The sequence below is a fragment of the Mustelus asterias genome, chromosome 14 (assembly GCF_964213995.1).
Source record: "Mustelus asterias chromosome 14, sMusAst1.hap1.1, whole genome shotgun sequence".
NCBI classification, from domain to species: Eukaryota; Metazoa; Chordata; class Chondrichthyes; order Carcharhiniformes; family Triakidae; genus Mustelus; species Mustelus asterias.
Window position 1 is genome coordinate 79,901,791 of NC_135814.1, and position 13,663 is coordinate 79,915,453.

The 13,663-nt window shown below is 45.4% G+C and overlaps 1 protein-coding gene across 5 annotated transcripts in view; it reads right to left on the reverse strand.

Moving 5' to 3' along the window:
• LOC144503789 (collagen alpha-3(VI) chain-like) overlaps positions 1–13,663 on the reverse strand; it is a 342,857-nt gene that overhangs the window by 209,544 nt on the left and 119,650 nt on the right. For all 5 annotated transcript variants that reach the window (XM_078228671.1, XM_078228670.1, XM_078228673.1 and 2 more), the window contains one exon: positions 10,646–11,221. In XM_078228671.1, coding sequence (XP_078084797.1) covers positions 10,646–11,221 — 576 coding nt within the window. The remainder of the gene's footprint in view (positions 1–10,645; positions 11,222–13,663) is intronic.

The following is a 13,663-nucleotide window of genomic DNA, read 5'->3' on the forward strand; positions in this document are numbered from 1 at the left end:
TGAGTAAAATAAGGGCCCATGGTATTCGAGGCAAGGTACTAACATGGATTGACGATTGGCTGTCAGACAGAAGGCAGAGAGTTGGGATAAAAGGTTCTTTCTCAGAATGGCAACCGGTGACAAGTGGTGTCCCGCAGGGTTCAGTGTTGGGGCCACAGCTGTTCTCTTTATATATTAACGATCTAGATGACGGGACTGGGAGCATTCTGGCCAAGTTTGCCGATGATACAAAGATAGGTGGAGGGGCAGGTAGTATTGAGGAGGTGGGGAGGCTGCAGAAAGATTTAGACAGTTTAGGAGAGTGGTCCAAGAAGTGGCTGATGAAATTCAACGTGGGCAAGTGCGAGGTCGTACACTTTGGAAAAAAGAATAGAGGCATGGACTATTTTCTAAACGGTGACAAAATTCATAATGCTAAAGTGCAAAGGGACTTGGGAGTCCTAGTCCAGGATTCTCTAAAGGTAAACTTGCAGGTTGAGTCCGTAATTAAGAAAGCAAATGTAATGTTGTCATTTATCTCAAGAGGCTTGGAATACAAAAGCAGGGATGTACTTCTGAGGCTTTATAAAGCACTGGTTAGGCCCCATTTGGAGTACTGTGAGCAATTTTGGGCCCCACACCTCAGGAAGGACATACTGGCACTGGAGCGGGTCCAGCGGAGATTCACACGGATGATCCCAGGAATGGTAGGCCTGACATACGATGAACGTCTGAGGATCGTGGGATTATATTCATTGGAGTTTAGGAGGTTGAGGGGAGATCTGATAGAAACTTACAAGATAATGAACGGCTTAGATAGGATGGACGTAGGGAAGTTGTTTCCATTAACAGGGGAGACTAGGACGCGGGGGCACAGCCTTAGAATAAAAGGGAGTCACTTTAGAACAGAGATGAGGAGAAATTTCTTCAGCCAGAGAGTGGTGGGTCTGTGGAATTCATTGCCACAGAGGGCTGTGGAGGCCGAGACGTTGAGCGTCTTCAAGACAGAAATTGATAAATTCTTGATTTCTCGAGGAATTAAGGGCTATGGGGAGAGAGCGGGTAAATGGAGTTGAAATCAACCATGATTGAATGGTGGAGTGGACTCGATGGGCCGAATGGCCTTACTTCCGCTCCTATGTCTTATGGTCTTATGGTTTTCCTTGATCCGACCCGCCAAGGACTTCTCATGCCCCCTCCTAGCTCTCCTAAGCCCCTTTTTCAGCTCATTTCTTGCTAACTTGTAACCCTCAAGCGACCCAACTGAACCTTGTTTTCTCAACCTAACATACGCTTCCCTCTTCCTTTTCACAAGACATTCCACCTCTTTTGTGAACCATGGTTCCCTCACTCGGCCATTCCCTCCCTGCCTGGCAGGGACATACCTATCAAGGACACGCAGTATTTGTTCCTTGAAAAAGTTCCACTTTTCATTAGTGCCTTTCCCTGACAATTTTTGTTCCCATCCTATGCTTCCTAATTAGCGATGATTTTTATGCCCACCAGGGCGTGTTCCCACTGATTGGCCCTTGAAAAGACTTAACTGCTGCAAGCACCGGGGAGCTCCATATAAATGTCTTCCCAGCACTTGTTCCACAAAGACTGCAGGGGATGGCAGCCAAGGCGTCTACACTGCGCTTTTCGGAGGGGGCCCTCACCAGATGGCTGGATGGAGTGGAGCCAAGGCAGGACACACTCTACCCCCACTCCAGGAGATGGCCTTCCAGCAAAGTCACCACCCCCACCTGGGATGCAATGGTAGCCTGGTCAGTGCAAGCCCACTTCAGAAGAGGACGGGGCAGCAGTGTCGGAAAAGATGAATGATCTTCTTCACTCAGCCAGGGTAAGTGAACCACTCCCAGTCTCGCACTGCAGCCCCTCGTACACCCCTTGCACCCCAACCCTTTCTCTCACTTAGCCACCTTGGTCTTTGCCAACACCAGACATCAGGTTGCACCACCCCTCCCCTTCCCCCCACACCACCCACCCCCCCACCCTCCTCCCCCCCCCCCCCCCCCCCCCCACCCCACCCCGCCCTTTGTGTGCAGTTTTGGTCTCCTTTTCTGAGGAAGGATGTTCTTGCTCTCAAGGGAATGCAGCAAAGGTTTACCAGGCTGATTCCAGGAATGGCAGGACTGATGCTGGACTGATGCATGAGGAGAGATTGATTAGGTTAGGATTGTTTTTGCTGGAGTTCAGATGAATGAGGGGGGATCTCATCGAGACTTATAAAATTCTAACAGGACTAGATAGGGTAGATGCAAGGAGGATATTCCTGATGGTGGGGGAGTCCAGACCAGGGGTCACAGTCTGAGGATTCAGGGTAGACCATTTAGGATGGAGGTGAGGAGACATTTCTTCACCCAAAGAGTGGTGAGACTGTGGAAATCACCGTTGAAGAGGTTGTCCCAGCTGTCACCCGCACCTGGCAACAGCGCAGATACTCTCACCTTGGTGGGATCACTAAGGAGACAGGAGGCTTCTGGGTCACTCACTGGTGAGCACATCACAGTTGAAAATTCACTTTGCAGGAACCGACACTCAGAGGGATGCCAGAGCCCAGGACTCTGCTGAGCCCCTGGGCCCATTTGTCCCATAGCTGCTGGAGCTACAAAGGCAGAGTCGCGAGCATTAGGAAGGGATGACAGGAGCCCTCCTCAGACTACAAGGCCAATTGGAGGAATCCCTTCTATCCAAAGAGATGTTGTCACTGCAGCGCACTGAGGCCAACACTGCGAGGTTGGCGTCCGCAGTGGAGACCTGGGTGCAGGACATGAATGCCATGGTAGGAGATGTCCATGCCATGGTGGAAGGCTTCAACTGCATGGTTCAGGCACTAGTGGGAATCCACGGATGTCAGCACCAGAGGATAGCGGGGCTTCTGGATCTCATGCCCCATTATCACCAGGGAAGCACAGGGGCCCTTGGGAACCAGAAGGGAAGAGGAACGGCAGGAGTACAGCCCAGGGCCCTCCAGCCAGGGCATACTGGGCCTCTCAGGCCCTTCTGACACCCCCCTCCCTGTGAGCGACACACCTCGAACCCCTGACACCGAGGTGTGAAGCAGTCAAACATCTGTGCTGCCCAAAAGCAGGCCTGGACCCTCAAGGTCCTGGCCCCCCAGGGCAAGACTGCTAAGCTCAAGGCAAAAAGACCTTGAGTAGAAGTCAGCAGGCCGCATCAACCTCAGCTCTAGATCCTGGGGATACAGCTCGACGTAGTGGGAGTGTCAGAAAAAATAAGAAACCATAGGCACTTAGTGGGTGAATATAGACACCAGTGTAGTTATGTCATTATTTTGTTTTGAATGTTTGGCAATAAATTTCACTTTGTTCACCCTCAGAGCCTCCACCCTGTCTGTTCATGCCACCAATCCTGAGGGAACCACTCCACTCGCTCGGCACTCATCCCTGTGGAGTGTGAGAATGGTAGTGCTATGTCCCTCCCATCCTCAAAATGCAGGCTCAAAATCAGCCCTGGAGAACCTGGATTTCATTGCAAACTGTTATTATGGAGAAGGAATAAGGTCAGGACAACTGGAACAAAGGAGAATTGGACAGAATTTGATGACGAACCCCTACTAGCTACTGTACACACAACCCCCACTCCCACCCTGCCCCCACCGCCAACATCCTCCCCCACTCTCCGCTGAATATACAATATACAGGTAAAACAGATTAAATGAGAATCTTTGTGAGAAGATGTTGATAATAGGATGTTCTTCACCAATGATGCAGTCGGGCAACTTTGCCGCCTTTTATATGATAACCTGCAGTCACAGATATCTGCTAACTTTATTGTCCTTCTAAATATGATGAGCACACTATTTTAATGGTAGTGTTCAATTTAGGCAGCCACAAGGTGTCTTTGTAACATCAGGTAGACCGTGTTACACGCACTCATTCAACATGTGTCATCAAGTTGACAGGTAGTCTGGGGAATTTGTGACATTTAAAAATCACAACAATGTTGTATCAAGATAGGGCCAATCAATTTTGAGTTTTCTGGGATTTTTTTTCCCTAGATTCAGAATGGAATCATTGATGTCCATGCTGCTTTGAAAACCAACATAAATATCCATTCAATTCACTGCCTACCCTTGGAATAAGTGGTTTTCAGTTTTGGGGATGTGACTGCTAGCACTATGCACCAGTGCATAAGGAACGAGCAATTAAGTGCCGTGGACCCAGCATACTTTTTCCTTTGCTCTATTTCATTGTGGACATTGTCAAGCCAGATCTTTCATTCTGTTACTGTACCATGCCCAAGTCTTTTGCTTGGCTGCCTGTCCTCGCTGCTCCCATGTTAGACATTAATGAAAAGTTGAGCAAAACCGGTCAGAAGATATGGTGTTGCAGTGGGCTTGAGGGAAATGAGTTATTTTCTCTCATTTCTCAAAGTACTATAGGCCCAGAGTATGACCAGGATGGAGTGGCAGTACTTAAATTGTACTGATGCACAGTCAGTGCAGGAGTGAAAATGCCTTGTTTTTGACACCTCTTTACTTCCTAGCCTCCTCCTGGGGTTGGCAGTTGTAATGTGGGTTCAAGTCCAGCTATTTCTACAAAAGGACTAATGTCATTTCAAAGCATTGCAAGTTTAAAAGGAGGAAGGTTCAACCTGCAGCACAATTGGGCCCTCATTGCAATATATATTCATTGGGATTTGATGGAAAAATTGCCAAAAACCAGGGACTAATCATAGAATCATACAGTGCCGAAGAGGCCCATCGACCCATTGCACTGACAGGTGCGAAACCCCTGACCTCCCACCTAATCCCATTTACCAGGACTTGGTTCATAGCCTTGAATTTTATGACATGTCAAGTGCTCACCCAGGTACTTTCTAAAGGATGTGAGGAAACCCACCTCTACCTACTTGCCAGGCAGCTCATTTCAGACCGTCACCACCCTCTGGATAAAAATGTTTGTCCTCACATCCCCCCTAAACCTCCTGCCCCTCACCTTGAACGTATGTCCGCCCCCCTCCCCGCCTCGTGACTGACCCTTCAACTAAGGGACACAGCTGCTTCTTACCCATTCTGTCCATGCTCCTCAATCTTGTACACCTCGATCAGGTCGCCGCCCCGTCTTCTCTGCTCCAACGAAAATACCCCAAGCCTATCCAACCTCTCTTCATAACTTAAATTTCCATCCCAGGCAGCATCCTGGTGAATCTCCTCTGCACCCCATCCAGTGCAATCACATCCTTCCTATAATGTGGCGACCAGAACTGCACACAGTACTCTCACCAAAGTTCTATACAACTTCAACATGACTTCCCTGCTTTTGTAATCTATGCCTCAATTGATAAAGGTTTTCACCACCCTACTAATATGCCCTTCTGTCTTCAGAGATCTATGGACAAACACGCCAAGGTCCCTTTGTTCCTCAGAACTTCCTAGTGTCATGCCACTCATTGAAAACCTCCTTGTCAAATTACTCCTTCCAAAGTGTACCATCTTACTTTTAAGAGTTAAATTTCATCTGCCACTTATCTGTCCATTCGACCATCTTCTTGTAGCCCAAGACACTCAACCTCACTGTTAACCACCCGGCTAATCTTTGTATCATCGTAAACTTACTAATCCTACCCCAAGCAGATTGATTTTGAGGTGGAAAACATAAATTACTTTTGCCTCATTGTGCTGCCAAAAAAAGCTTTAGTCATATGCTGAAATTACATGTGAGAAAAATATAGACCATTATCAATATCCCTTGTATCAAACAGATAAAGCTGGTCATACTATTCAACTTTTCAAATCTATGGGAATATATGGAAAGTCTTCCTTTGTCTGGTGCTGTATCATGTTTTCAAAGCACTTGACATACCATGTATTACCTTGAATAAGACCATGTAGGAAACCATGGCAGCAATGTTTAATACAGACAAATCCTATAAGAAGCAACCTATAAATACCACTGCTATTATTCGCATGCTTTATAAAATGCACTTGTGAAATTTGGAATCAGAGCGAAAAGTTAAATAAACATTGTTCAAACTGTCTAACTGTGGTTTATAACAATGGGCTAAAAGGTCACGCAGTGATTAATGTTATCAGTACTAATGTTAAACTTATTCAAATATTTGAAAAAAAATTAATGACACTCAATGTCTTCCTAACCTTGAGCAAAGGTTTTGTAGATAGTGATTATTTTCTCTTGGTTTAGTTGTTTTAAGGGTGATTCCAAATTTTGTTGTATAGTTTCAACATGCTGTAAATCATCTACCCTGAAAACGAAGTGGGGAGACAGTGAAATCTGACGGAGTTCATCTTCATCAGCATCCTTGGATCCGATACTGAACAATGCTACTCCAGTGCTTTCCAGTGCCACTGCTGCTCAGATAACGTCATCGGTGGACTTGCTAGCAGTGAGAAGGATCAAGAACTGGGCAACACCTTCCTCCATTCTGCTTCCAGCAGACCTAGTGAATACATTTTGTGTGACATAGTCTAGTGCTTCCCCTGTGTTGACTTGGGTTCCTCCTTTAAGGCCAAGGGCATTTATTGCTTGCATCACTTCAGGTTTAGATGTATAGCTGTTTAAGTAGAAGTTAGGGCTACGCTCGTCACTGTACTGCACTACACAGACTCTATCTCTTCCAATGTCAAAGCTGTCAACAATTCTAGAAATGAATTGTTTTATTATAGGAAAGGCAGATTTAACCTTGTCAGATCCATCGATTAGGAACACAAGGTCTCTCCTCTCTTCAAGATAAACAAAGTAGTACAGGAATCATGTTATTTTGTAAATTAAAGAACCGTGCTGTAAACAGAATATTGGGTCTCTGATAAACATAGAAAGTATTGATTAAAACTTTGCGTTTTGACGACTCATAAAAAAGATTAAAATTAAGTTGGAAATATTTGTTAATAAGTCCACTTCTGACTTTTTATATTGTCATTGAGCTCACTCAGTCAGGTCTATCCCATCTTGGAACTAGTTTGTTTTCATGCCTAACTACAGTTTCATGCTTTATAAAGAATTATATACCTCATTCCTGTTTCTATACCTCTTTCACCTTCACTCTGCAGCCCCAATTATATAGATTTTGCTCTCTATTGTACCAGGGTAATGTTAAATTCCCAGGCATAGCACAAAGGGAAAGGGGACAGAGCCACCACTTTGCATCAACTCTCCAGTCTTACAATGCTGCTCTCAGTTTCCAAATCGTTTTCCAAATGGGGGAGACCAAGTAGATGCAGGCCTCAGGGTCAATGAGCAGCCATTCTCCTGCTTTCATTCCTTTTTTCCCAATACATGCCTCCATCAGGATTTATGCTGGTACATAGTAAGCACCCACACCTTGCAAATGGTATGGGCCAGGAAATTTGGGGTTACAGCGGTACAGGTATGGGAGAAAGGAATGGGAGGTGAAAGGAAAATCAAAAATATTGGCTGTAACTTTCTTGGAGTGGCCATCAGCATCGGATTAGAACATAGAACATAGAACATTACAGCGCAGAACAGGCCCTTCGGCCCACGATGTTGCACCGACCAGTTTAAAAAACAAAAAAAAAACAAAAACTGTGACCCTCCAACCTAAACCAATTTCTTTTCGTCCATGAACCTATCTACGGATCTCTTAAACGCCCCCAAACTAGGCGCATTTACTACTGATGCTGGCAGGGCATTCCAATCCCTCACCACCCTCTGGGTAAAGAACCTACCCCTGACATCGGTTCTATAACTACCCCCCCTCAATTTAAAGCCATGCCCCCTCGTGCTGGATTTCTCCATCAGAGGAAAAAGGCTATCACTATCCACCCTATCTAAACCTCTAATCATCTTATATGTTTCAATAAGATCCCCTCTTAGCCGCCGCCTTTCCAGCGAAAACAATCCCAAATCCCTCAGCCTCTCCTCATAGGATCTCCCCTCCATACCAGGCAACATCCTGGTAAACCTCCTCTGCACCCTCTCCAAAGCCTCCACATCCTTCCTGTAATGTGGGGACCAGAACTGCACACAGTACTCCAAGTGCGGCCGCACCAGAGTTGTGTACAGTTGCAACATAACGCTACGACTCCTAAATTCAATCCCCCTACCAATAAACGCCAAGACACCATATGCCTTCTTAACAACCTTATCTACTTGATTCCCAACTTTCAGGGATCTATGCACACATACACCTAGATCCCTCTGCTCCTCCACACTATTCAAAGTCCTCCCGTTAGCCCTATACTCAACACATCTGTTATTCCTACCAAAGTGAATTACCTCACACTTCTCCGCATTAAACTCCATCCGCCACCTCTCGGCCCAACTTTGCAACCTGTCTAAGTCTTCCTGCAAACTACGACACCCTTCCTCACTGTCTACCACACCACCGACTTTGGTGTCATCAGCAAATTTGCTAATCCACCCAACTATACCCTCATCCAGATCATTAATAAATATTACAAACAGCAGTGGCCCCAAAACAGATCCCTGAGGTACACCACTTGTAACCGCACTCCATGATGAATATTTACTATCAACCACCACCCTCTGTTTCCTATCCGCTAGCCAATTCCTGATCCAATTTCCTAGATCACCCCCAATCCCATACATCTGCATTTTCTGCAGAAGCCTACCATGGTGAACCTTATCAAACGCCTTACTAAAATCCATATATACCACGTCCACTGCCTTGCCCCCATCCACCTCCTTGGTCACTTTCTCAAAAAACTCAATAAGGTTAGTAAGGCACGACCTACCTGCCACAAAACCATGCTGACTATCACCTATCAATTCATTACTCTCTGTTTGTCACCCTGTATCCATTAATTACATCAATTTTCTTCCCAGCCTGTCTCACCCGACTTTCCAATTTAGGCTGGGCAAGACTCAGGCAGCCCAGTTCATCCTTGACGCCCCTGCTGCCATAAACCAGGTCAGTTAAAGGGCCCATGAAATGTAAATGTTCCTTGACAGGCTGGGGAGAAGGCAAGTGTCTAAGGTCAGTGGACAGGGGTCGGGCCTAAGGTTCACATCTCAGGCAAGGATGGGGTGGGGTCAGGTATCCAGTGGCTATGAAGAGAGTGGGGGTGGGGGGAACCTCATAATGGATTGGGGAGTGGGGAATACCATGTGGGGGTGGTTAGTTGCGGGTGTTGGGGGGTGCAGGAAAGTTACAACCCATACTTCTAAGTTGTTTCCATCCAGTCCTATATACTTTAAGCCTTTTTATTTGAATTAAATTTTCAAGATTTTAGCAAGACATTTTTTCAAACTGTTACATGTTTTGGGAGACAGTGCATTCATTCAGTTGATTTATCGTACATGGTTGTGCAGTTTACCAGTTAATGGCATAGATGCGAAACCTCAGTCTCTGAGGTTTGATGAGGTTGGAGAGAATAAAAACAAGAAGTCCTGTCTACAATGCCACAGATTATTCTGGCTGGGGTCAGTGTCTTTAATTAAGCTGTCCTGACTAACTCTTCGAGAAGGGGCCAGAGACTATTTGGTATTCCAAGTTCCAGCTGAGTTTTCTATGTCCAAAATCTAATTCCATGGAACTGCCTTTCCTTTATCTATTCTATCTTTGTCCTGAATTAAATTCCTAGCTGTAGCATTTACCTCACTCTAACACACCTTTCGCTTATTCTCTCATACACAAGAGGTAATGTGAAAATGTCCCAATCAATCTTTCAAGTAACGTTTCCACAAATTAGAGCTCACTCTTTCTATCTGGAGCAGTAAGCTATTCATTGACAAATTCAAGAATTAGTGAAAAAAAAAGTTTTCACAAGAAACAATAAAATTAAGTTAAGTTTATTTATTAGTGTCACAAGGCTTACATTAACACTGCAATGAAGTTACTGTGAAAATCCCCTAGTCGCCACGCTCGGCGCCTGCTCGGGCACACTGAAGGAGAATTTAGCATGGCCAATGCACCTAACCACCACATGTTTCGGACTGCGGGAGAAACTGGAGCACCCGGAGGAAACCCACGCAGACATGGGGAGAACGTGCAGACTCTGCACAGACAGTGACCCTGAGGTCGGAATTGAACCTGGGCCCTGGCGCTGTGAGGCAGCAGTGCTAACCATTGTGCCACCGTGCCTCCCCTAAATATAACTCTAATTTTCTTTTCTCTAATCCTGTGCCTCAGTTTGGTTAAATCCAAAACTGAGCAATGGAGTAGAGTCCCATTATTTCACATTGTGCATTAATGGCCTTTTCTTTTTAAAACATAAAACTGTTTTTTTTTTAAATTTAGAAAGATAAATAGAAGTCCCATAGTTCAGAACTCAAAAGTCGAAGGGAACAAGAAAGGATTCATCTCATATCAATTTCCTTAGTAACTGAACTGAACTGGGCAGCACAGTGGTTCGCACTGCTGCCTCACAGCTCCAAGCACCTGGATTCAACTCCTGGCTTGGGTCATTGTCTGTGTGGAATTTGCATGTTCTCCCGTGTGTGCATGGGATTCCTCCAGGTGCTCCAGTTTGCTCCCACAATCCAAAGATGTGCAGGTTAGGTGCGTTGGCCTTCCTAAATTGCTCCTTAGTGTCCCAGGATGCATAGGTTAGAGAGATTAGCGGGATAATTATGTGGGGATAGTGCTTAGGTGGGATTGTTGTCAGTGCAGAGTTGATGGGCCGAATGGCCTCCTTCTGCACTGTAGGGATTCTATGATTCTATGATTCATAAAATGCAGGTTTATTAAAAATTGTTACCTTCAGGTACTTGCTCAAAGATAATCACTGTTTTCATTTTGGATAGCAACTCCTGTAGAATAGTTGATAGATCTTGGAAGTCCCTCATTGTTAAAACGAATGTTGGATCATGTACTATCTTTTGTAGCTCCGATGTGTCTGCACTCTTGGCTCCAATAGCAATGGGCACTATACCAGCTTGTTTCACTTCATATGCGGCTCTTTGAACATCATCTCTGGATTTCCCAGCAGTGATGAGCACCAGGATTTGTGAAGCTCCAGCTTGTTTTCTGCTCCCTGCAGATTCACTGAAGACCTTCTTTGCAACAAAGTCCAGTGCAACACCAGTGTTGAGGGGTCTTCCTGTTTTCTGTCGGAGGGTTTTTACTAACTCCAAAATGTCATCTTTATTTGAATAAGTATCAAGGCCAAATTCAAGTCTTGGGTTCAAACCATATTGTACCACAGCAACTTGATCTTTCTCAGGTCCAATATCCAGCTCCTGAATTACTTTCAAAAGAAACTCACGGACTTGAGGAAATGATCGTCCCATTCCAGGAGAACCATCAATTAGGAAGACGATATCTCTTTTCCTGGCTACAGCATTTTAAAAATGAGGAAAGTATCACAAAAAGGTAACAAGCGGAAAAGCACAAATACGTTTCAGTCAAAATATAGAATAATGAAAATGTGGTTTACAAAAAACCTAGGTTGGGATTTTCCCTCCCGTTTGCATCAGGTGGGTTTGGCGACAAGAGTGGAAAATATTCCAAGAAGGTCTTGATCATGATGCCAGTCAATCTAAATGCAGAATGTGATCGTCCCCTCGCCCCATCAGTGGTGGGCTGCATTTCCTGCCATTCAATGTCAGGAATCTCATTGTCATATATTCACATATTATTGGGCCCGTATCTGGAATCATACCCCCATGCAGTATAATCCATCCACAGCGGCATGGTCAGAATGATGTGATGTATAAAAAAAGAAAAAGGAAGCGTATGTAAAGATGAGAAAACAAGGTTCAGTTGGGTCGCTTGAGGGTTACAAGGTAGCAAGGAATGAGCGAAAAAAAGGGCTTAGGAGAGCTAGGAGGGGGCATGAGAAGTCCTTGGCGGGTCGGATCAAGGAAAACCCCAAGGCTTTTTACTCTTATGTGAGAAATAAAAGAATGACCAGGGTGAGGTTAGGTCCGGTCAAGGATAGTAGTGGGAACTTGTGCATGGAGTCAGAAGAGATAGGCGAGGTGATGAATAAATACTTTTCTTCAGTGTTCACCAAGGAGAGGGACCATGTTTTTGAGGATGAGAGTGGGATACAGAATGATAGGCTGGAGGAGGTAGATGTTCTGAGGGAAGGTGTATTAGCAATTTTGAAAAACCTGAGGATCGATAAGTCCCCTGGGCCAGATGGGATATATCTTAGGATACTTTGGGAGGCAAGGGATGAGATTGCAGAGCCTTTGGCTTTGATCTTTGGGTCCTCACTGTCCACGGGGATAGTGCCAGAGGACTGGAGAGTGGCGAATGTTGTTCCTCTGTTCAAGAAAGGAAATAGGAATGACCTGGGAATTATAGGCCGGTTAGTCTTACTTCGGTGGTCGGTAAGTTAATGGAAAAGGTCCTGAGGGATAGGATTTATGACCATTTGGACACATGCAGCTCAATCCGTGATAGTCAGCATGGATTTGTGGAGGATAAGTCTTGCCTCACAAATTTGATTGAATTCTTTGAGGAGGTAACTAAGTGTGTTGATGAAGATAGAGCAGTTGATGTCGTGTACATGGATTTTAGTAAGGCATTTGATAAGGTTCCCCATGGTAGGCTCATGAAGAAAGTAAGGAGGTGTGGGATAGAGGGAAATTTGGCTGATTGGATAAGTAACTGGCTATCTCATAGAAGACAGAGGGTGGTGGTGGATAGAAAATTTTCAGACTGGAAACCAGTTACCAGCGGTGTACCACAGGGATCAGTGCTGGGTCCTCTCCTATTTGTGATTTTTATCAATGACTTGGAGGAGGGGGCTGAAGGGTGGGTCAGTAAATTTGCTGATGACACCAAGATTGGTGGAGTAGTGGATGAGGTGGAGGGCTGTTGTAGGCTGCAAAGAGACATTGATAGGATGCAGAGCTGGGCCAAAAAATGGCAGATGGAGTTTAACACTGATAAGTGCGAGGTTATTCATTTTGGGAGGACAAATTTGAATGCGGATTACAGGGTCAATGGCAGGGTTCTGAGGAATGTGGAGGAACAGAGAGATCTTGGGGTTCATACCCACAGATCTCTGAAGGTTGCCACTCAAGTGGATATTGCTGTGAAGAAGGCCTATGGTGTGTTAGCATTTATTAACAGGGGGTTTGAGTTTAAGAGCCATGGGGTTATGCTGCAACTGTACAGGACCTTGGTGAGACCACATTTGGAATATTGTGTGCAGTTCTGGTCACCTCACTATAAGAAGGATGAGGAAGCATTGGAGAGAGTGCAGAGGTTTGGAGGGTAGGAGAGTGCCTGGTTTGGAGGGTAGGTCTTATGAGGAAAGGTTGAGGGAGCTGGGGCTTTTCTCTTTAGAGCGGAGGAGGATGAGAGGCGACTTAATAGAGGTTTATAAGATGATGAGGGGGATAGATAGAGTGGACGTTCAGAGACTATTTCCTCGGGTGAATGTAGCTGTTACTAGGGGGCATAACTATAAGGTTCATGGTGGGAGATATAATCATAGAAATCATAGAAACCCTACAGTGCAGAAGGAGGCCATTCGGCCCATCGAGTCTGCACCGACCACAATCCCACCCAGGCCCTATCCCCACATATTTACCCGCTAATCCCTCTAACCTACGCATCCCAGGACTCTAAGGGGCAATTTTTAACCTGGCCAATCAACCTAACCCGCACATCTTTGGACATATAGGAGGGATGTCAGAGGTAGGTTCTTTACTCAGAGAATGGTTGGGGTGTGGAATGGACTGCCTGCTGTGATAGTGGAGTCGGACACTTTAGGAACTTTCAAGCGGTTATTGGATAGGCACATGGAGCACACCAGGAT